Source organism: Diabrotica virgifera, chromosome 5, assembly GCF_917563875.1.
Source record: "Diabrotica virgifera virgifera chromosome 5, PGI_DIABVI_V3a".
Lineage (NCBI taxonomy): Eukaryota > Metazoa > Arthropoda > Insecta > Coleoptera > Chrysomelidae > Diabrotica > Diabrotica virgifera.
Window position 1 is genome coordinate 248,015,210 of NC_065447.1, and position 22,309 is coordinate 248,037,518.

Below are 22,309 nucleotides of genomic sequence, written 5' to 3' on the forward strand. Positions count from 1 at the left end.
CGACATAATTTGACTTAAACTTTCAAATGCGGTAAGCAGAATTGCTACTTTATTTTTTAATCAAAAGTTATTCGGGTTCAAAAATTGCAATTTTTCGATTTTTTGAAAGTTCAACCGCGGTTATCTCGAAAACTATGCATCCTACGAAAAAACTTGTCAGAGCATTTTTTGCCTAGAATGATCCAAAAAATACAAAAAGATGTTTTGTTTTGCGAGAAATCACTGTTATGTAATTCCTCAAGTTCTTTGTCTATAACAATCTTATCGACATCCGGATCAACTGTTACCCAAAAAATTAGTATTCTGCGGGTTAAAATATATAAAAAAAACTTGGGTAAGTCCATCTAAATTAAGGAGGCCGTTGTACCCCCCCTGGCGACAGGACTAACTGTAAAATCGCATAAAATAACATTTTGAGAAAAAAAGAAGAAGAACATTTTTTGACCTTAAATATCTTATTTTTACGTCCCGTAGAAGCTATATACCAATTTTCAGACAAATCGGAGATCCAAAATTTTTTTTGCTCCAAAATTGAGTGATTTGAAATGGAATGGCCATTTAACACTTACTTGCAATTTACAATTTAAGAACTTTTTAAAATTTAGACGTCAAAATAATTTCATGACAGTGATGACAGATAACTTTTGCAATATGGCTGCTTTCGATTTTTAATCAATAGTTATCAATATTGAATAATTACTAAATCGGTAAAGTTTGAATTTATTTCATATGAATATATTTACAAGATACTATAGACCAGGGCGCATCTGTAAAAATATTAGTAAATTTGGACGTTGAGAGGTGACTCAAATTTTTTTGCAGAAATTGCTTGAAAATAACTCAAATAATAATATTTGAGTTATCCTCCCTCTCAAAGAGGTCCGGAACATTGTTTAAATAGTTAAAATGTCAAAAAATGAAGGAAAAATTCGATTTTTTTCTTCGTTTTTTTGATTATAACTTTAAAAGTATTCATTTTCCAGAAAAGATATACTGACATAAAAGTTGCGTAATTAAATTTCCTACAATACAGAATTAGTTAAAAGTTGAAAAAATAGTCACCCTTGTTGCAAAATAGCAATAATTGGGAAAAAACTATACAAAAACAAGTATTCGCATTTTACGTTTTTCAACCATTTATGCTAAACTTAGGACCTTCAAATTTTACTCAGAAAAACTATATGATACAATTAAACAATACTATAAATTTCATTAAGATCGGTTCAATATATTTTGCAAAATAAATTTTGAAATCCAGCTATCGCAAAAAAAATTCAATTTTTCAAACTGTTACAGGACTGAAAATAAAGCAGATGACAAGTTGAAATTTTTTTTACTCATATAAGTGGACTGTACCTTTCATTTGCAATTTGCAAAACTAAAATCGATTAACAACCACGGCGTCAGGAATTTTTTTAAATAAACATTAATTATTGGTGTTGCGCGCAGGACACCGGATAGTTTGCTCTGATTGGGCATTCCAATGACCTTTGATAATTATTGATACATTTTAATTTTTATAACATTTCGATATAAATAAATAAATTTGTTTATTGCACAATAAAAACACATACTCTATTCTTTGAAATAACACTTTTTTTAGCAAAAACTTTCTTTGTTCATATATTTTAACTTGAGAATAAAAGTTTATTATTTTTAAACATATGCAATTGTTTAAACAATATTTCACAAACAATAATAAAATTAGTTTGATTTTTGTTTAATTAAAATATTAAAATACAACAAAATATAGAGTAAGAAAATAATATATTAGATGAAGATTGGAAGAAATTTTGGTGGAAATCAACTTATGTGAATCGAACACCGCTGTCCTGCGCGTAGCACCAATAATTAATGTTCATTTAAAAAAATTCCTAACGCCGTAGTAGTTAATTGATTTTAATTTTGCAAATTGCAAATGAAAGGTACAGTACACTTCTATAAGTAAAAAAAGTTTCAACTTGCTATCTGCTTTATTTTCAGTCCTGTAACATTTTGAAAAAATGAATTGTTTTTGCGAAAGCTGGATTGCAAAATTTATTTTGCAAAATCTATTGAACCGATCTTAATGAAATTTACAGTATTGTTTTACTGTATCAAAAAGTTTTTCTGGGTTAAATATGAAGGTCATAAGTGTAGCATAAATGGTTGAAAAACGTAAAATGCCAATACTTGTTTTTGTATGCTTTTTTTTCGTAATTATTGCTATTTTGCAACAAGAGTGACTATTTTTCAACTTTTAACTAATTCTATGTTGTAGTAAATTTAATTACGCAACTTTTATGTCAGTACATCTTTTCTGGGAAATGAATACTTTTAAAGTTATAATTAAAAAACGAAGAAAAAAATCGAATTTTTCCTTCATTTTTTGACATTTTAATTATTTAAACAATGTTCCGGACCTTTTTGAGAGGGAGGATAACTCAAATATTATTATTTGAGTTATTTTCAAGCAATTTCTGCAAAACAATTTGAGTCACCTCTCAACGTCCATCTCAAAACAGATGGGCCCTGGACTACTACAGAATTTCACTTTTTGACATAAATTTAATTGTTAATAACGCAAATTGTGTACAATATTTTTAATAATTAAAGGAAATAAATTTTAAGTTCACTCAAATTCTCGTCATTCGATTACTGCCATCGACCACTTAGATTCAATATGGGTTAATTTGATTAATCGCGGCTGATAAAGTAAAATTATTCTTTCAGTACAATAAAGTGTTACTTTACTGCCGCCAATGACGGCAAATGAGTACAATAATGAATGACTTTAGTGACGGTTGGCGATAAAAAATATTAAACGCTTCAGAAATATTATTAGCTTCAGAAAAATATGAAGGATTGTAATTCTAAATAACTATTTAGCATTCATCGATCAAAGCAACATTCAAATGAAGCACGAGCTACAATAATTGCACATCTCAGTTTGCATTCCGAAATCGGCAGATAAATTCCTAATACTAATCAAATATCTATACTGATATCTTCATTATTCCATAAATTTAAATATTCTCTTAATTCCTGTTCGAATGAAGATAAATCGTTTGAGGACTGGTCTACTGGTGCGGCACGAGTGGCACACGTAGTATAGAGGCGAATGCAAATGTGAAATACATTTACTCGTAAATTAATATCCGTTAGAAAGTGGTCCATGAGGTATATTACAGAGTTTGTCACGCGAATAGATTATGTCGCAACTATTTCTTCGGAAATTAGATTGAGTTTATTTTGTTTTTGATTATTATTATTATTATTATACAGGATTCCACAGAAAAATGGATTGGAAATTTCTATTTGTCTAGATGAAAATAATCCGTTACCATGTTATCAACCATTTTTCATCTCGTTTTCATCGAGATGAAAAAAATCATACTCGCCTTTGCCTATGACGTAGCTGTTTTTTCTCGAGCTTTGAAGAAGCTGCATTAAACATCGGTCTAAAAATAAATGAAGAGAAAACAAAATACATGGTCGTGACAAAACATTACTATAAACTATCATAACTTCGAAGTGGTTAAAGAATTTAAATATCTAGGAGCAACAATCACAAATGACAACAAATTAGAGCGAGTTGAAACGCGAATAACGGCAGGAAACAGATCTTTCTTTGCAATGCAACATCTAATGAAGTCATAACTTCTGTCCCGAGGTGCAGAAATCCAGATATACAGGGTGAGTCATGAGGAACTGTACATACTCCTACCTCGTATAGAGGCCCCTATGGGGAATAACAAATGACCATTAAAAAGTGTCTGCTCCCATTGTTTAATAATATACAGGGCGAGTTTCGCATTTTGACAGAAATTTGTATTCGCCATAATTTTTGAACGGTTAGATCGATGTGTCTCTTATTTTGGTCAATCATTACACTATTACCACCTAATCAACTAATTTATTCAAACTAGAAAAAAATCAGGTTCGGCTTTAAAAAAATTAGTTCGTTTGGGTCTTAGAAAAAATTTCACCCTTTATACGCTTTTTAAAAACTCTAATATGAATTTTACAAATTAGACAAATAGATAATTAAAATGGCATATTTATTATTTTCCGCACATTATTACTTAATTTTTTATAAAAAAATCAAATTTGACTATGGATTAAAAGTTTGGTAAAGTGAACCATAGATTTAAAAAAATTAACTTTTATTACAAAAATTAATTACACCCAATCAACTGATTTATTCAAACTAGAAAAAAATCAAGACCGGATTTAAAAAATAAGTTCGTTTTGGTCTTAGAAAAAATTTCAACCTGTATACGCTTTTTGAAAACTCTAATATGAATTTTACAAATTAGACAAATAGGCAATTAAAATGGCATATTTATTTTTTTCCCCACACGATTACTTAAATTTTTATAAAAAAATCAAATTTAACTATGCTTAAAAAGTTTGGCAAAGTTTTTGCATAGATTTAAAAAATTAACTTTTATTACAAAAATTATTTTTTTTAACAAATATTTTATTTTTGGTTACCACCCAATCAACTGATTTATTCAAACTAGAAAAAAATCAGGCCCGGATTTAAAAAATAAGTTTGTTTTGGTCTTAGAAAAAATTTCACCCTGTATACGCTTTTTGAAAACTCTAATATGAATTTTACAAATTAGACAAATAGGCAATTAAAATGGCATATTTATTTTTTCCCCACACGATTACTTAATTCTTTATTAAAAAATCAAATTTAACTATGCTTAAAAAGTTTGGCAAAGTGTTTGCATAGATTTAAAAAAATTAACTTTTTTTACAAAATTTAATTTACAAAAACAACGTTTTTCTTAAAATTAAAAGTTTTACCATTTTTTTTTTCTATAACACGTCTAGATCTTAAACTCCCCATAACACTTCGTTTGGACGCTATAGTTTAACATAGACGTGATCAAATAGATCAATTTTAAATTTTTTCACTTAATTTTTGCGATTTAACTTTACAATTCACGAATCTGCACCTTTTATTTTTAAAAATTCATAACTTTTACGAGAAGAAGACTGAAAGTCTACAACAATTTTCATAGTCTTCACAATGGTAAGAGATTTAATGTAAAAATTTCAGAAAAAAAATATTAAAATGGAACAGAGTTGTAGCGAGTTAAACCTTTTCATTTCTTTTTTTATTTTTAAGTTAAAATTCCGATTTTGACAAATTTGATTTTTTAATAAAAAATTCATTAATCGTGTGGGGAAAAATAAATATGCCATTTTAATTGTCTATTTGTCTAATTTGTAAAATTCATATTAGAGTTTTCAAAAAGCGTATACAGAGTGAAATTTTTTCTAAGACCAAAACGAACTAATTTTTTAAATCCGGGCCTGATTTTTTTCTAGTTTGAATAAATCAGTTAATTAAGTGGTAACATAAATTAAATATTTGTTCAAAAGAAAATTAATTTTTGTAATAAAAGTTAATTTTTTTAAATCTATGGTTCACTTTACCAAACTTTTAATTCATAGTCAAATTTGTTTTTTTTTATAAATAATTAAGTAATCGTGTGCGGAAAAAAAGAAATATGCCATTTTAATTGCCTATTTGTCTAATTTGTAAAATTCATATTAGAGTTTTCAAAAAGCATATACAGGGTGAAATGTTTTCTAAGACCCAAACGAACTAATTTTTTAAAGCCGGACCTGATTTTTTTCTAGTTTGAATAAATCAGTTGATTAGGTGGTAATAGTGTAACGATTGACCAAAATAAGAGACACATCGATCTGGCCGTTCAAAAATTATGACGAATACAAATTTCTGTCAAAATGCGAAACTCGCCCTGTATATTATTAAACAATGGGAGCAGACACTTTTTAATGGTCATTTGTTATTCCTCATAGGAGCCTCTATACGAGGTAGGAGTATGTACAGTTCCTCATGACTCACCCTGTATAAGACCATAATACGACCAGCAGTCGCGTATGGAAGCGAAACATGGACGCTAACAAAAGGGAAGTAAATAAATTGTTGGTATGGGAACGTAAAATCCTTCGAATGATATGTTCCTTGCAGAGACAGCGTGACAAACGAATGGAGACGTAGATAAATTAACGAGCTAGAGTCTCTATTCGAAAAAGAAAATCTAGTCAAATATATACAGGCGAATTGACTCAGATGGGCAGGACACTCAATGGATGGGAGGGCATGTGATACGCAGTAATGACAATCGTCTTATAAACAATGTGTTCTGGGAAAGGCCAGATGGAAGAAGGTCTGTTGGGCTGCCTAGAAAAAGGTGGAAAAATGCAGTCAAAGAAGATCTAGAGAAAATGGGAGTGCAACAATGGAAATTAGTAGCACAGGACCGACAAACATGGAAGGCAATAGTAAACGCGGCAAAGACTCACGAAGAGTTGTAGCGCCATTGATGATGACGATGAGATGAAAATAAGTCAGTGTGAGTGTCACAACTTTCCTGAAAATGTACTTAAACCAAAAACTAAGATTAATATTATTACTTCTTCTTTCTCATAATCCTTAGTGCCCTTCAGAACGTCGCATTGGATGTCGGGTTCCGCCTCTTATCCATTTCTTCCATGCGCTTCTATCGATGGTCGGGTTCTTCATGTCTCTTATACTCATGTGTCAATTTAAATAAAACGTATCTTAATCGGATAAATCATAGACTAAATAGAGCACTACATGAGGAAAAAAACGACTCCTTCGAGTTTTATGTTTCGAACCTCTCACGTGAAGACCACTCTGTATAGAAAGCTACAAACACATTTAAACGACAGACAATAACACATTCATCTTAAAGAAAAACAGATATGACCTGGGCCCTCACAAATGAAGAAAAAACCACAGTATTCGCAGAGCATCTTGTAACTGTATTCTCAGCACCAGAAAACAATGACGATGAAGATGACGATATAAAAAGGTACCTCGAAACTCCATGTCAACTATCTCTTCCTCTGACAACATTTACTCCGGCAGAAGTTCGACAACAAATAAAAATGCTAAATTCTCCGAAAGCTCCTGGCTATGATTTGATAATAGAATTACTTCAGAAACTACCGAGAAAAGCAGTGGTATTATTAACTGTAATATACAACAGCATACTACTCGTACGTCTTCGTTACTTTTCAATACAATCGAAATTAGCTCAAGTTACTATGATTCCGAAACCTGGTAAACCCGCAACATAAGCAAATTCATATCGCCCTATAAGCCTACTCCCAATAATGTCGAAAGTATTAGAACGGCTACTATTACATAAAATCGAGCAAGTTGTTCCCATAAACGAAATTATACCACAACACCAATTCGGATTTAGACGTGAACACTCAACCATCCAACAATGCCACAGTAAATATAATTAAAACAACTCTTGAAGAGAAACAGTTTTGCGCTGGAGTGTTTCTCGATATACAACAGGCATTTGATAGGGTATGGCATCAAGGTCTACTCTATAAACTGAAATTACACCTAACAGACCAACTATACTTTATTCTAAAATCGTATCTTACTGACCGATACTTCCAAGTCAAAATTGAAGACAACTTCTCCAATTACCACATCATTCAATCTGGCGTAGCACAGGGTAGCGTTCTTGGCCCATTTCTGTATCTGATATTTACAGCCGACGTTCCAACCAGAAATGATACCTTCTTGGCTACTTTTGCCGATGATACGGGAATCTTAGCAGTGGATGTCTACCATAATTTAGCACCACAAAAAGTTCAAAATCATTTAGGCCAATTACAAAACTGGCTGAAGCGATGAAAAATAAATGTTAATGCCAGCAAATCAGTACAAATTACTTTTACAACCAGAAAATCTACATGTCCTCAAGTTCTATAAATAATACTCCGATTCCCATCAAACCAGTTGTCAAATACTTGGGATTGCATCTGGATGAAAAACTCATATGGAAAACGCAGATTAAAACTAAACGTAAACAATTAGACCTTAAACTAAAAAATATGAACTGGCTATTTAACAAGAGGTCTCAGTTATCTCTTGAAAATAAACTGCTTCTGTACAAAGCTATATTTATACCAGTTTGGTCATACGAAATAGAATTATGGGACTGCAGTAAACTTTCAAATACAAAGATACTCCAAACATTCAAGTCCAAAATACTCCGTATGATAAGTAAAGCTCCATGGTACGTATCCAACCAGACACTTCACAATGATCTGGACATCCCATTAATCAAGGACTTAATATAAAACATTTCAATAAAATATAAAAGTCGCACCACTGATCACACCAACGAATTGATACATAATTTATTCACCCAACCACTTGCTGAAAGAAGACTAAAAGAATATGGCCAGACGACGTACCACAATAATACTTAGAGAACCGTCACTGGACGGTACCTAACTCATGTTAATTGACTTACATACCATTTACTTATTACTTTTTATACGGAGTAGATTGTAAAAATGCAGTGTATCAAATAAAAAAAAATGTGTCAGTTTCACCAATATCCTGGATCTGATCCATCCATGTCTTCCTCGACCGTCCCTTTTTTTTGTTGTTTCCCATTATCACAAAAATGAATATTAAGCTCATCAGGCTTTCGGGTTTAACCTCACTGTGCCGATCTTTCGACATCCTCTCTAATGTCCTCCTCAAGGTTTCCGAGGTCTCACTTTTCTGAGTCCCCAGACACTACACTATTCACTACTCACTGCATTACTGTACAGTAGTGAAGAGTGGAAGAATGTCCAACGTTCGATAAAAGATGAAACTTGAAGAAGCAGATAGGAAAAGGAACCACAAAAAGAAGCCATTCTGCATTCTTTTAAATAACAGTCAACTTGCTAGTACCACTATTTTCACTCTTTGCACGTGGCATGTTCATAATAATTATCTGTTGTTGAAGCGTTTTAAATGTCTGCTCAGATGGGGACAGGGATAATACTAACTACAAAGATACTGGGGGTCGAAATGGGGCTAAAGTAGAAGAAGCAGGCACTCAAACGTTCTTTGCGAACGGCGCATCAATTTGTTGTTCGGAGAGCTGAGTCGTAGATTCGGTAGGGAGATGGAAGGGTTTAAAGAAGATTAACTACCATTACCAAATAAACAAAGGATACTTACACAGACTTGAGGACTTTCCTACTATTTAAAATATGACGCCGTTTGGAACAAATCCTCAAATTCACATATTGGGTACTTACTGGAAACTTTACGGTACTTACGGATACCAATTGGGGGGACAGTCATCTGAGATTCCTCTTTTGGGTCAAACTGGGCTATTTTTCTTGGGTTCTATGCCAAATTTCTCTTCGTTTACTCTAAAACTCAATTTCATTTGCATTAGAAATCTAGTTAATAATTTTTCCAAAGAAGTGTAAGTATCCTTTGTTTATTTGGTAATGGTAGTTAGTCTTCTTTAAACCCTCCCGTCTTCCTAACGAATCTATGACTCAGCTCTCCGAACAACAAACTGATGCGCCGTTCGCAAAGAACGTTTGAGTGCCTGCTCCTTCTACTTTAGCCCCATTTCGACCCCCAGTATTTTTGTAGTTAGTATTATCCCTGTCCCCATCTGAGCAGACATTTAAAACGCTTCAACTGGCTAACTATTTTAAACTAACTATTTTAAAATTATTCGTCGTAATATCTCTAACAGGGCGGGCTTTAAAATTTTTAGGACAGGATATAAAATTAGGAAATTAGGTATCTTTTTGGGGATAGGATATAAAATTAATGTCGGGTTTCTCATACGCTACATTGTAACTTCTGTAATTAGTTGACCAGTAGCTGTTTTTTCGCTCCTCCACCTGGACTCAAGGTGTGCCGATCGTCATCCAGACTGCATGACAACATATAAGATCCTCTATTAGATAACATTACGATTAATGCTCTTGGAAAGAATACAGTAGACTTCCCTACCCTTCACATAGCCGTATCACAACCATTCTACTGTTACAGCTCCGCTTGTGGTAGTCCAATGTTCTAACTTATGTAGACCAGTAGCTGTTTTTTCTCTTCTACATCTGTGCTGAAGGTAGCACCGGTCGTCACCCAGATTGCATGACAACATATAACATCCTCTATTAGAAGACATCACGATTTGTGCTCTTGGAAAGAATACAGTAGGCTCCTCTACCCTTCTACATGGCAGTATCACAACCATTCTGCTGTTATAGCTCCACTTGTGGTAGTCCTATGATAACCTGGTCCAGAATTCTTTCCTATGCGCCTAAACTTAATATTTCCTCCTCCAATAATGTTTATCGATCTCCCGGTGTATGGTATGAGCAAAAAGGTGTTGGGAGGGAAGTATTCTTCTGCTTAAGGTGCCGTCTTTTTTCGAGGGTGGGCGATCATCATGACTACTTGTATTTTGTTTACAGCTGCTCAATAAAGCTGGTTAGACGAGCAAGCTTCCTAAGGAAGCCTATATCAGCTCCTGCAGGAGCTGATATTTCGTTCCTCTCATCACGTGGCCAAGTTATTGTAGTTTTCGTATCTTCATTTCATTATTCAAGGGAGGGAATTAATGACTGCGTATTGATAATGACATACGCGGCAGAAACACGATCTGACACAGAGAGGACAAAAAGATTGCTCGAAATAGCGGAGATAAAAACCATTCGAAAAATCGACGGTAAGACACTATGGGACAGAGCTAGAAGTACAGATACACGACGGAGATGCAAGGTGGAGAACATTAATAACTGTGTAAGAAACGGAAGAGTAGAATGTAATGACCACATAAACTGAATGACAACAAATAGACTAGTAAGGAGCAGATATGTAACCAGGATGATCCTAAGGGGGGGGGGGGGGTTACATCTACTTAAAGGTCTCTGGGGGGTATGGAATAATAATGGTGTTAAGTTTTTTTTTTTTTTACATACTTATTATTCCATACCCCCCAGGATGATCCTAAGGGGGGGGGTTACATCTACTTAAAGGTCTCTGGGGGGTATGGAATAATAATGGTGTTAAGCGTGTAGAGCTCAAAGTACATCCAAAAGGGGGAGGGGTTTATAACCCCCAAAACCACCCTCTGGTTACGCCTATAGTAAGGAGGCGAGAGACGGTTCCCCAGTAGGAAGATGATCAGTGAGAAGACCACGAAAACGATGGGGCGCCAACTTACTGCAGGCACATTGAAAAAACAGACAGATTCATGTCTATACAAAAAACAAGAAGAATAAGTATTGAAGCGTAGGAGAGAACTAGTATTTCTCCAACGCTACTAGTATGGCCAACTTCCAAAGCTGTCTGTCTTCTATTGACACAGACTGCTAACCGTAGAGTTACTCCATAATTCCTTGATTTAACAACTGCTTGGAAATATAAAATTAAATTCAAAAGGGAAATATGTGTAAAATTTTGAGTTGGAATTTACATTCACATTTCTCACTTTTATTTTAGATCACGGAGACATGCTGTGTGGGAATTTAAAAGCAAAGTTTGCAAGCTTATCCTCCGACACTTGGGTATTTTATTTTTATAGCTAATTAAAACTGTTAGAAAACTTTCCCTAACTTGAATTTGCTCTTCGAAATATGCAAATGCGTAAACGCGAACTTTTGATTTATGCGTCTGTTGGTGGGATGCTGCTGAAAACTGATATGAGTTTTTATTTACTTCTGGACGTGCTTACCAGTTTTAATATTTATTACCCGTGCCAAAAGTATTATAATTACCTTATAACAGTGATGGGTAAACTTTTTATGGGCGGACCGAAAGTTAAAAGGAAAAAATTTGACGTGCCATAATTTTTTATTTTACAATACAGCAAGTGATATGATGTCTTTTATGAAGCCGTGAAAGTTTTGAAACATTTACAATTATACCTACAGGGTGTTTCATTGGGAAACGGAAATACTTTAATGGTGAATAGAGGTCACCGAGCCGGTTCTAGATATACTACAATTTTTGCCCTACCGACTTTTATAACCGAGTAACAGGGTGTTTTATCGATTTTGCCCATTTATTTCCTAAGCCATAACTACAGAATCACCCTGTATATTTTTTTGATATTTGGTACACATATGTCTCACTCAAAACCCAAGCGACCGACATACTAACCATAAGAAAAATCCAGGCCTGGATTAACAAAAAATTATAAAGTAATTGTGACCTTAAAACAACACCCTGTATATTCAAATTTTGAAAATCTGTTTGCATATTTGAAAAGAGCGTAAAAAAGTAAGTTTAATGGTTCGCTTCAATTTTTCGGCCAGATTTTTTAAGAGCTCTCGACATTAAAAAGCAGATATTATTAACTTTTAATTATAAATTATTAAATATAATCAATAAACACTCATTTTAAAAATAAGCAATACTTATTTACCACATTGGAACGACCCAATTAGTAATCATAAGAAAAATCCAGGTCCGGATTAACCAAAAAAATATAAAGTAATTGTGCCCTTGAAACAACACCCTGTATATTGAAATTTTGAAAATTTGTTTGCGTATTTTAAAAGAGCATAAAAAACTGCTTTAAAAGGTGCATGTCAAAATTTTGCGCAGATAATTTAATTACGGCAATTTTGAAATCATATTGATTAATTCTGTCAAGGTGGCAAGAAGCTGCCAGAAAAATTATGAACAATCCCAATGTAATTAGAAAATCGATTCGAAATCTTTTAAAACGATCAAGGAAACAAATCGAACAAAATGACGGACATTTTGAGCAACTGTTATAGTTCAAATATTTTTAATTTATTTTAAATTGTTGAATTGTTTAAACGAATTTTTTTTTTATTAGATATAGCTTTTTTTAATAATTTCTAAATCATTAAAATATCCCAATTCTCGCAATTCTAATTTTTAATGATGTGCATACAGCTACAAATCCATAGAATCCATGAAGCCAGCGTAGTAAATAAGTATTAAGTATTTTTAAAATAAGTATTGATTCATTGACATTAAATTATCAAAAGTCTGGTTTTTAATCTCAGAATTCTTTAAAATTTCAATATAATTTCAAAATTGATGTAATTAAATCAATGGCGCAAAAAATTAAAATAAATCTTTAATCACAGTTTTTTATGCTCTTTTAAAATGCGCAGACAAATTGTCAAAATTTCAATATACAGGGTGTTGGTTCGAGGTCACAATTACTTTATATTTTTTTGTTAATACGGACCTGGATTTTTCTTGTCATTGGTATTGGGTCGTTCCAATGTGGTAAATAAGTATTGATTATTTTTAAAATGAGTATTTATTCATTAAGTTTAATAATTTATAACTAAAAGTTAATAAAATCTCCTTTTAAATGTCAAGAGTTCTTAAAAAATTCAATATAATTTCAAAATTAAAGTCATAAAATTGTCTGGCCGAAAAATAGAAGCAAACCATTAAACTTATTTTTTGTGCTCTTTTCAAATATGCAAACAAATTTTCAAAATTTGAATATACAGGGTGTTGTTTTAAGGTCACAATTACTTTATAATTTTTTGTTAATCCGGACCTGGATTTTTCTTATGGTTAGTATGTCGGTCGTTTGGGTTTTGAATGAAACATATGTGTACCAAATTTAAAAAATATATACAGGATGGTTCTAAAGTTATGGCTTAGGAAAGAAATAAGCAAAATCGATAAAACACCCTGTAACTCGGTTATAAAAGTCGGTACGGCAAAAAATGTGGTATATCTAGAACCGGCTCGGTGACCTCTATTCACCGTTAAAGTATTTCCGTTTCCCAATGAAACACCCTGTATAATATCTAACAATAAAACACTGAAAACGTTTGTTTTCTATAATTCCACAAAATTTATTACAACTATGTGACTACAGCTGTTTCAGCAGAGTGCCTTTCTCAAGTGATTTAGTTTACTACTACTACATTGTTTGATTTGCTTGTCTTGATAATGTTAAGAAGAAATGCGTACAATGTGCTTCCCCGTTTAGGATTTTGTCCTCTTCAGGGTTTGTGGTGAATGTTTAGAGTTGGCAGCAAAAGCAAACAGTCCGAAAAACACACTGGGGCAAGCGCCGTGTCCTGGTGTTCTTGGATCCTTGGTTATGCCGGACGGTGGTGTCCAGAGGGCTAAGAAGTCAACAGAGAAGAAAGTTTGATGGATTGTTGTTGGTTCCATAGACATTTACGTGTACTGTCCGTGCTTTGCTCTCGACCAGTCTCCCTAGAAACCATTGTACAACGACAGGCGAACCTGCGTCCCTCGTCGGCGGTCAGGAGGTGGCTTTGAGCGCAGCGTGGACAGTGAGCGTTCGAGTGGAGAAAATAGTTGCGGCTATTTTCTTGGGACGAACAGGTATAATTGTGCAATGAAGTTGGGAAACCGCAAAAAACCAACTTCTCCCTGTTCGGGGTAGGGAAGAGGAAATGTTAGAGGTGGGTACGGTAGGCTAACGGGGTAGCCTCAAGGATGTTTTCGTACTCTACCGGGAGTTCGTCAATGCATGTTTGCATTAGAGCGGACGGTACGTGAATCTTTTTGCGTTTGGGCTTTCGGTAGAGTACGTGGCCGGAAGATGAACAGGAACATTTGAGAGATTCTTGTGTGTCGGAAGGGGGGCCGTTGATTACTTTGATTGTGAAGTTCCTGTTCAGAGAGTTTATTCTCTCGGTGATTTTGGGGATGTTCGAGATGTTATGGATTTCGTTTGAGGGATATCGCCAGTGCTCATAGTTACATCTACGCAAGACTCTGCGCTCTGTCCTCAACAACCTCTCTTGTTTTTGTCTTGAGCAAAGAGAGTAGATACATGATTTGTACTCCATGACGGGTCGAATAAAGGTCTTGTAAGTGTGAATGAGAGTCTTCTTGTGTGTCTTGCCAATTTTTCCCGAGAAAGCGTTGAGAAGTCTGGCCCTGTTCCTTACCCTATCTAAAGTTGCCTTTAGATCTGCGTCCCAGTTGAGAGTCCTGGTAAACAGTACTCCCAAGTAGTTCGCAGTCGGGCTAACAACAAGCCTTTCTCCCAACAAACTCAGAGGATATTGGTCGTCTTCATTGCGAATGATTCTATTTGACACAGAAGGGGCGCGAAACACAATTGTTGTTGTTTTGTTCGCGTTGAGCGTGACTCTCCACTTACAACACCATTCGCCGACGCCGTCCAACAGAGCCTGGGCTCTTCTGAAGAGGAGTCTTGGGTTGTATCGAGAGGTAGTTGAGAGCAGAGTCGTGTCGTCTGCATAGAGAAACAGCCGAGTACCTGGGATATTTTGGTTAGTGATGTCGCTGTTGTAGATGATGTACAACAGCGGCGCTAGGACTGAACCCTGGGGAACTCCAGCTTGTGGAGTGAAGGGGGTGGACTTTTGATCGCATATTTTCACTCTGACAGTACGGTTGTGGAGGTAGGAGTGTACAATTTTGGTAAATTGCAATGGTAGCCCGATGTCCAGAAGTTTCCGAACAAGCCCGTCGTGCCAGACCTGGTCGAAAGCCTTCTGCACATCCAGAAATGTGGCTATGGCGAATGAACCATCGTTGATGGTTTGAGTAACTTTGGTAGTGAAATCTATTAATGCATGTTTTGTAGATTTACCTGACTGGAATCCATATTGGAATTTTGGAATGATATTGTGATTTTCGAGAAAGTCATTGAGCCTCTCTTTTAAGATTAGCTCAAGGACTTTACCCAGAGTATTGATTAGTGAGATTGGTCTATAGGATTCCACGTCGGTTGGGGGTTTGCCTTTTTTCAAAAGCATGATGGTGTTGGCCACTTTCCAAGGAGTAGGAAAGTGGCTGTTTTTGAGACATGCATTGAATATTTTAGTTAGAAGAGGAATGATACTCTCTGGAAGTTTTTTGAGGCACCTTCGGTTGATGCCATCAGGTCCGGGAGCGCTGTTTTTGCCGATTTGGCAAAAGCTCTCCGTTTCCCTGTCGGTGAGGGGGTCCATGATAGGATCATAGACTGGAATGTAGTGGTTGAGAGTAACATTTACTATGTATTCTGTGTTGAATTTAAATATGCGATCAAAGTTCGGGTTATCTGGCGTTTGAAAATTGTTTTGAAGCGAATTTCTGAATGCTTCGGCTTTCCCTTCTGGGGAATTGACTATGTGATTTAGTTTACTATGTGTTTGCCTTTTTAAAGTCTTTAACTGAAGAGGTTGAGGAGTGGGGAGCTGTTTGTCTGGAGTTAGTCATTTAGAATTATATCTTTATTTTTCAATTTATTAATTTCCATAGATTCTAACAAAGAGAGCTTAAGGCCTTTATTTTGAATATGCAGAATTTGAAACTGTTTATTAAAATAATGATTATGATCTAGAAGGTGAAGTGCGTATGTAGAAGTGTCTGTTTTTCTATTGTTGAAAGCCCTTTTGTGTTCTGCCATCTGTTTGTCAAAGGTTCTGCCAGTTTGACCGATGTAAGTTTTCGGACAGTCGCCACAAGTTAGTTTGTAAACACCACTCTGTAGTTGTTTTCTCTTTCGGCTCTTATTGTTCTTAATATATTTGCTTAAGTTGTTGTTAGTTCTAAAAGCTGGTGTTATTCCTTTCTTTTTTATGTATCTGGCTATTTTTGTTCTTATCTTGCCAGTATATGTGATAGAGCAGAAGGTACTAGGTTCTTTCTGTGGTGGTGGATAAACTAATTTCAGGGCTTTCTTATGGAGTTTTTGGTTTAAAATTTTGTTAATTGTTTGTTCGTTGTAGCCATTGTTTACTGCTATTTGTTTGATGATGTTCAGTTCTGTCTCGTTCAATGGCTATAACGAACAAACAATTAACAACATTTTAAACCAAAAACTCCATAAAAAAGCCCTGAAATTAGTTTATCCACCACCACAGAAAGAACCCAGTACCTTCTCCTCTATCACATATACTGGCAAGATAAGAACAAAAATAGCCAGATACATAAAAAAAGGAATAACACCAGCTTTCAGAACTAACAACAACTTAAGCAAATATATTAAGAACAATAAGAGCCGAAAGAGAAAACAACAGAGTGGTGTTTACAAACTAACTTGTGGCGACTGTCCGAAAACTTACATCGGTCAAACTGGCAGAACCTTTGAAAAACGGATAGCAGAACACAAAAGGGCTTTCAACAATAGAAAAACAGACACTTCTACATACGCACTTCACCTTCTAGATTCTAGATCATAATCATTCTTTTAATGAACAGTTTCAAATTCTGCATATTCAAAATAAAGGCCTTAAGCTCTCTTTGTTAGAATCTATGGAAATTAATAAATTGAAAAATAAAGATATAATTCTGAATGACCAACTCCAGACAAACAGCTCCCCACTCCTCAACCTCTTCAGTTAAAGACTTTAAAAAGGCAAACACACAGTAAACTAAATCACTTGAGAAAGGCACTCTGCCGAAACAGCTGTAGTCACATAGTTGTAATAAATTTTGTGGAATTATAGAAAACAAACGTTTTCAGTGTTTTATTGTTAGATAAAATGAACTTCCATCAAGTAACGGTAGAATCCATCAATTATTATATAATATGTTACACTTGAAATTTCCGCGATTATTATATTCTTTCGGTTGTTTTACGGGTTTGACTCCGCGTTAAATAATTTTTTAGAAAAACCATTAATATGACGACGTTTCAGCAAGGTCGCACTTGCTATTGTCAAATTAGGTAGTTCCACGTCTCGCTGTGGCTTGAAGTAAACTGACTATTTTTATTGATACGGTCAATTATATAGTCGATCTTGAAACGCTTCCCCCGAACTGTTCCTGGCTGTTGTTATTGGCCCTGTATAGGTTGGAGGGGAAGGAGGGGTAATACTCGTGAATGTCATCTCCTGATTTATTTTGGTCTTTTTCTTCAGTACCGTTTTCCATGATGTAGAAAGCGTTTGAGCATCATCTCTTTGGTTTATACTGTTGGGATTTTTTTCTATTTCTATCGATTCTCTGATTTCACGTTTTCTTCTGATTTCTATGTTAGCTATCATCGTTGTTTGGTTCAGGTTTATTATATGTCCTGTATTTGCAACATGTTGTGCAAGAGATGACGTTTTTTTTCTCCTTTCGATGACATTTCGGTGTTAGTCAGTACAATATACGACTTTCCACAATCCCCACATGGAATATCATATACTCTTTGATTTTCTAACGATATTTTAACATATCGTTGTATGTGTATACATATATTTATATTCCAGATATATCTATACCTGGGACTATTCATTCATCTGGCCAATCTGGCTCCTTACTCCCAGAAATGTACTATATAGAAATGTTAACAACAGAAAAATGTAACTGACTGGGACATCTTTTGGTATAATACAGTTCTATTCAAATTAAATCCAGGATGACCCTCCATCTGAACGAAAAACATTCATGAGTTAACTTCGATAACATCTTTTACTTTGATTTTACTTCTTAGATCTTCGTCTCTCATATGATTTCTTAAGCTTACTGTTTATTGTTTACTCAAAGTCTATTGAGAGATTGGTTAGTAAGATTCATGATCTCCATTCCATAAGTGATAACAGGAAGGATACATGTATCAAAAACCTGTTATTTTAATAACTGGGATTTTCGGACCCTTTAAAATAAATTTGAAGTAGAGAATTTTTCATTTATTAAAAATTAATGAATGAAAATAGTTTCTATCCTTGTGGGATCAGTACTCACCAGAGGGAATGAGGACGTACGAATACAATAATTAACGTCTTTTTGCAAAGACAATGACGTCGACTTTGCTAACTAACAAGACATTTACTCAATACACACTACACATTACACTAGGTATCTGATTGGAAAAATACACTGTACCATGCCAATGGCCATTAGTTGTCGAGGCATTAACTAAATAAAAAATAATAATAATAAATTTGGACTTTTTAATAATTAAAATTCTGGTGTACGGTGGAAAGAACCATTCTAGCAGGAATATGTTTTTTTTTCTTTTTGAGAAGAATAAATATGTATTTTGATTCATATTGTTTTGTTCGACACACAACTCTATAAAATTTAGTAAAAACAAGTAGCAACAATGTTTTAATGGAATAATTATTAATTCAATTGAACATGCTTCAAAGCAAATTAATGACCTAAGAAATCAGTAGAGTACTTACATTTGTTTTTTGCAGACAGTGCACACCCAGTCAGTGGTTCTGAACGAATATTCTCTACATGCCTTGCACACTTTCAGGCGACAGGCTCTGCAATAGGCTCCCCTGTTGATGACTCTCCCTAGTTCGACCCTACATCGTCTGCAATATCGATCCGGGTCCTGGTCCGGCCCTGTGGTATCCAAAGCAGCTCCCGAAGGTTTCAATGCGCCTTTTCGTCGTATGTGTTGGAGCTCGGCTTTTAGGTGTCTGGAACAAAAATACAGTAGGTACTGTAATAAAAGTGGTCTTAATTTATATAAAACTACAATAAGAGTTTAAATTTAGATCAATAAATAAACTACTGCAGAAGAACTTTTAAATACGAGTATAGAAATAACGTAATATTATGAGATAACGTAAAATGGGATAAAATGTGGCATATACTTGGAGAAATAAGTGTAAGTTATATTAGTACTCCAGAAGATATAACATATTTATTACAAGAACTGTATGTAAATAATACCGCTATTGTAAAAGTTAATAATGTGGTTTCGAAAAACATCAAATTAAAATATGAAGTTAAAAATATGAAACAAGTTATTTCTAAATTGAATTAAAATAATCGCTTTATAATATTTCTTTACAGGATGAATAAGAAGTTATTTACAGTAAAGCCCATTTATTTACAACCGCGAGAAAAAGACACGACATACGTTCGTTGATGCGGTACAAGTGACCTTGAGTCCTATTAAAAAAAATCTTTCTAATATCATAATCTTGTGCACTGTACATTTTACACCAAAATGTTTGTTTGTCTAGCAGTTTTATCTTTTTTGCTTAAGATCAAAGACAGTTTGAAACATAATTTTTATTTTTTTTTGGTTTTATGTCATAGACTTATGTGTCAATTAGCCAGTCACAACTTTTTTTTCTATTCATACATAAAGAAGGCAATGAGGTCCTTAGAGTTCCATAGCAAACTCTTCCACAGCTCTCTGCTCAGTTCAAAAGCTGCAACTGGCCGCTATGGACTATCCAAGTTGCTTACCACATTTTTCCATTATACATCTTCTTCTTCTCTTTTCATATGTACATATATATCAAATTATCAGGATTAATAAGTTTAGAGGTTAATTTTAGTTTCACCGATAAATTTCATTAAACAATCATATATATTATATATCTTTGCTGTTCAGAGAAAATAGATACGATATATTGAAATATATTGGGTGTGTACAGGATTTATATTAGCATCAAAAAAGTAAAAAATCCATATCGATTTATTTTTTAAAGTCTCAAACAAATATTATTTACATGTACTGTTTACATTACGTAAATGGGTGATATTGCTTCTACAATGTAGGCCACTCGTTTTGAAAACAACGGAGTCAGCAATTATGTTACTATTAGTATTTTCATGGTCACATTCAGGTGTAGTCAATCATAACAAAAACAATTATGATTTATTTATAGATACGGAGAAAGTAAAGAAGAGAGATTATTCATTATTCAGAAACCGACGTGGTTAGAGTAGAGACATTATCCATCCCAACTAGTTACTGTCGTACATGGTGACTTAAAAATAAATACAGTCGGAAAAATGAAAGAATACCCATGGACGAACATATAAAACACGCTGTATTTTCCTGTCACCGTGTCACAAAGAAAATTGTCCAGTGCAAGTATATGTAACAATAATTATTAGATGTACTTGCGCTGGCCAATTTTTTGTGTGACACGGTGACAGGAAAATACAGCGTGTTTTATATGTTCGTTCGTGGGTACTCTTTCATTTTTCCTATTGTATATTCCGGTAATTAGTGTTTGAACTTAATCAACCCCATCATCGAAGGTAACAACCCCCAGTACCACCATAGGTGCGTCAGGACCATCGATTCGTAATCAACGTCCCCAAAAACCGCCGAGTAATGGGTTTAAACTGATTTTGTATCGAATTTCCATAAAACTCCAGACGAGGACCACTCTGGCAGCAGATGCTTCGGAAACCATCGCCGTCATGATATTCGCATTCAACATGCCCAAAAACAAAAACCACAGGGTAGCAAAATTTACCTCATTTCCGTCATTGTTTCCGAGTTACAAATTTAACATTTTTCACAATTTCGAAATGCCTTTGAAAAATGTACTTTCCACGAAGTTTAATAAAGCTTTTACGAATCGAATGCAATAAGTTTCGTTGAGATTCATTCAACTGCAAAAATTTGGTATGCTTTTACTCTGGGCTAATTAGCAAAATTCATGGAAAAGTTATTTACCAGCAATTTTATTGCTGGAATCGAATTATAAGATCCTATATATTAATAATATAGGTATGCAAAGTCCGCAGATAGTGTGCTACTTTTTTAATAAACAAAATGGCGCCGAAAAATCGTATTTTTTTCAATTATTGCTCTATAACTCCGAAGATTTTAACTTTACAACTAAAACACCTTAATAAAAATTTACCGCAATTAAATTCTGCATAGAGATATGTTTTTCACGATTTGCTCCGACGAAAATTTTCCTCGGAAAATGCGGGTTTTCCTAACAAAAACTCTAATTTTCAAATAAAGTTTTAGGTAAGTAATTATTAATCAATAATTAAATAACTTAGTGACATCAAAGCTTTCTTGGTATACATTGTAATTCCAGAAGCCGGTGAAAATTAAACGAATATTCGCAATAATAACCAAAATAATCATGATACATTGATCAAACTTATAAAGATTATAAAGATGAGATGCTTATTTAATATTTTATCGACAAAATATAAATTTTTCTTTTTTTTTGCATAATCTTTAAATTTTGAAAAAAAATAGTTATAATACGCTGATCCAATTAGTAAAGTACAAAGAAAGGTTATTTACCAGCAATTTTATTGCTGGAATCGAATTATAAGATCCTATATATTATTAATATAGGTATGCAAAGTCCGCATATAGTGTGCTACTTTTTTTATAAACAAAATGGCGCCGACAAATCGTATTTTTTTCAATTATTGCTCTATAACTCCGAAGATTTTAATCAAATAAAAATTCACCCCAATTTAATTCTGCATAGAGGCATGTTTTTCCCGATTTGCTCCGACGAAAATTTTCCTCGGAAAATGTGGGTTTTCCCAACAAAATCTCGAATTTTCATATAAATTTTTTGGGCCAGTAATTATTTATCAATAATTATATAGCTTGGTGAAATAAAAGCTTTCTTGTTACAGATTATAAATTCAGAAGCCGGTAAAAATGAAACGAATTTTTTAGCAACAATTCAATTGTTAATTAACAATTTACAGTCGCAATAACAACCAAAATAATCATGAGACATTGATCAAACTTAGAAAGATTATAAAGGTGTGATGCCTATTTAATATTTTGTCGACAAAATATAAATTTTT

At 33.9% G+C, this 22,309-nt stretch overlaps 1 protein-coding gene across 4 annotated transcripts in view; it reads right to left on the reverse strand.

The window, feature by feature from the left end:
• LOC126884772 (uncharacterized) overlaps positions 1 to 22,309 on the reverse strand; it is a 786,660-nt gene that overhangs the window by 488,003 nt on the left and 276,348 nt on the right. For all 4 annotated transcript variants that reach the window (XM_050650993.1, XM_050650991.1, XM_050650992.1 and 1 more), the window contains one exon: positions 18,940 to 19,185. In XM_050650993.1, the coding sequence (XP_050506950.1) occupies positions 18,940 to 19,185 (246 nt within the window). The remainder of the gene's footprint in view (positions 1 to 18,939; positions 19,186 to 22,309) is intronic.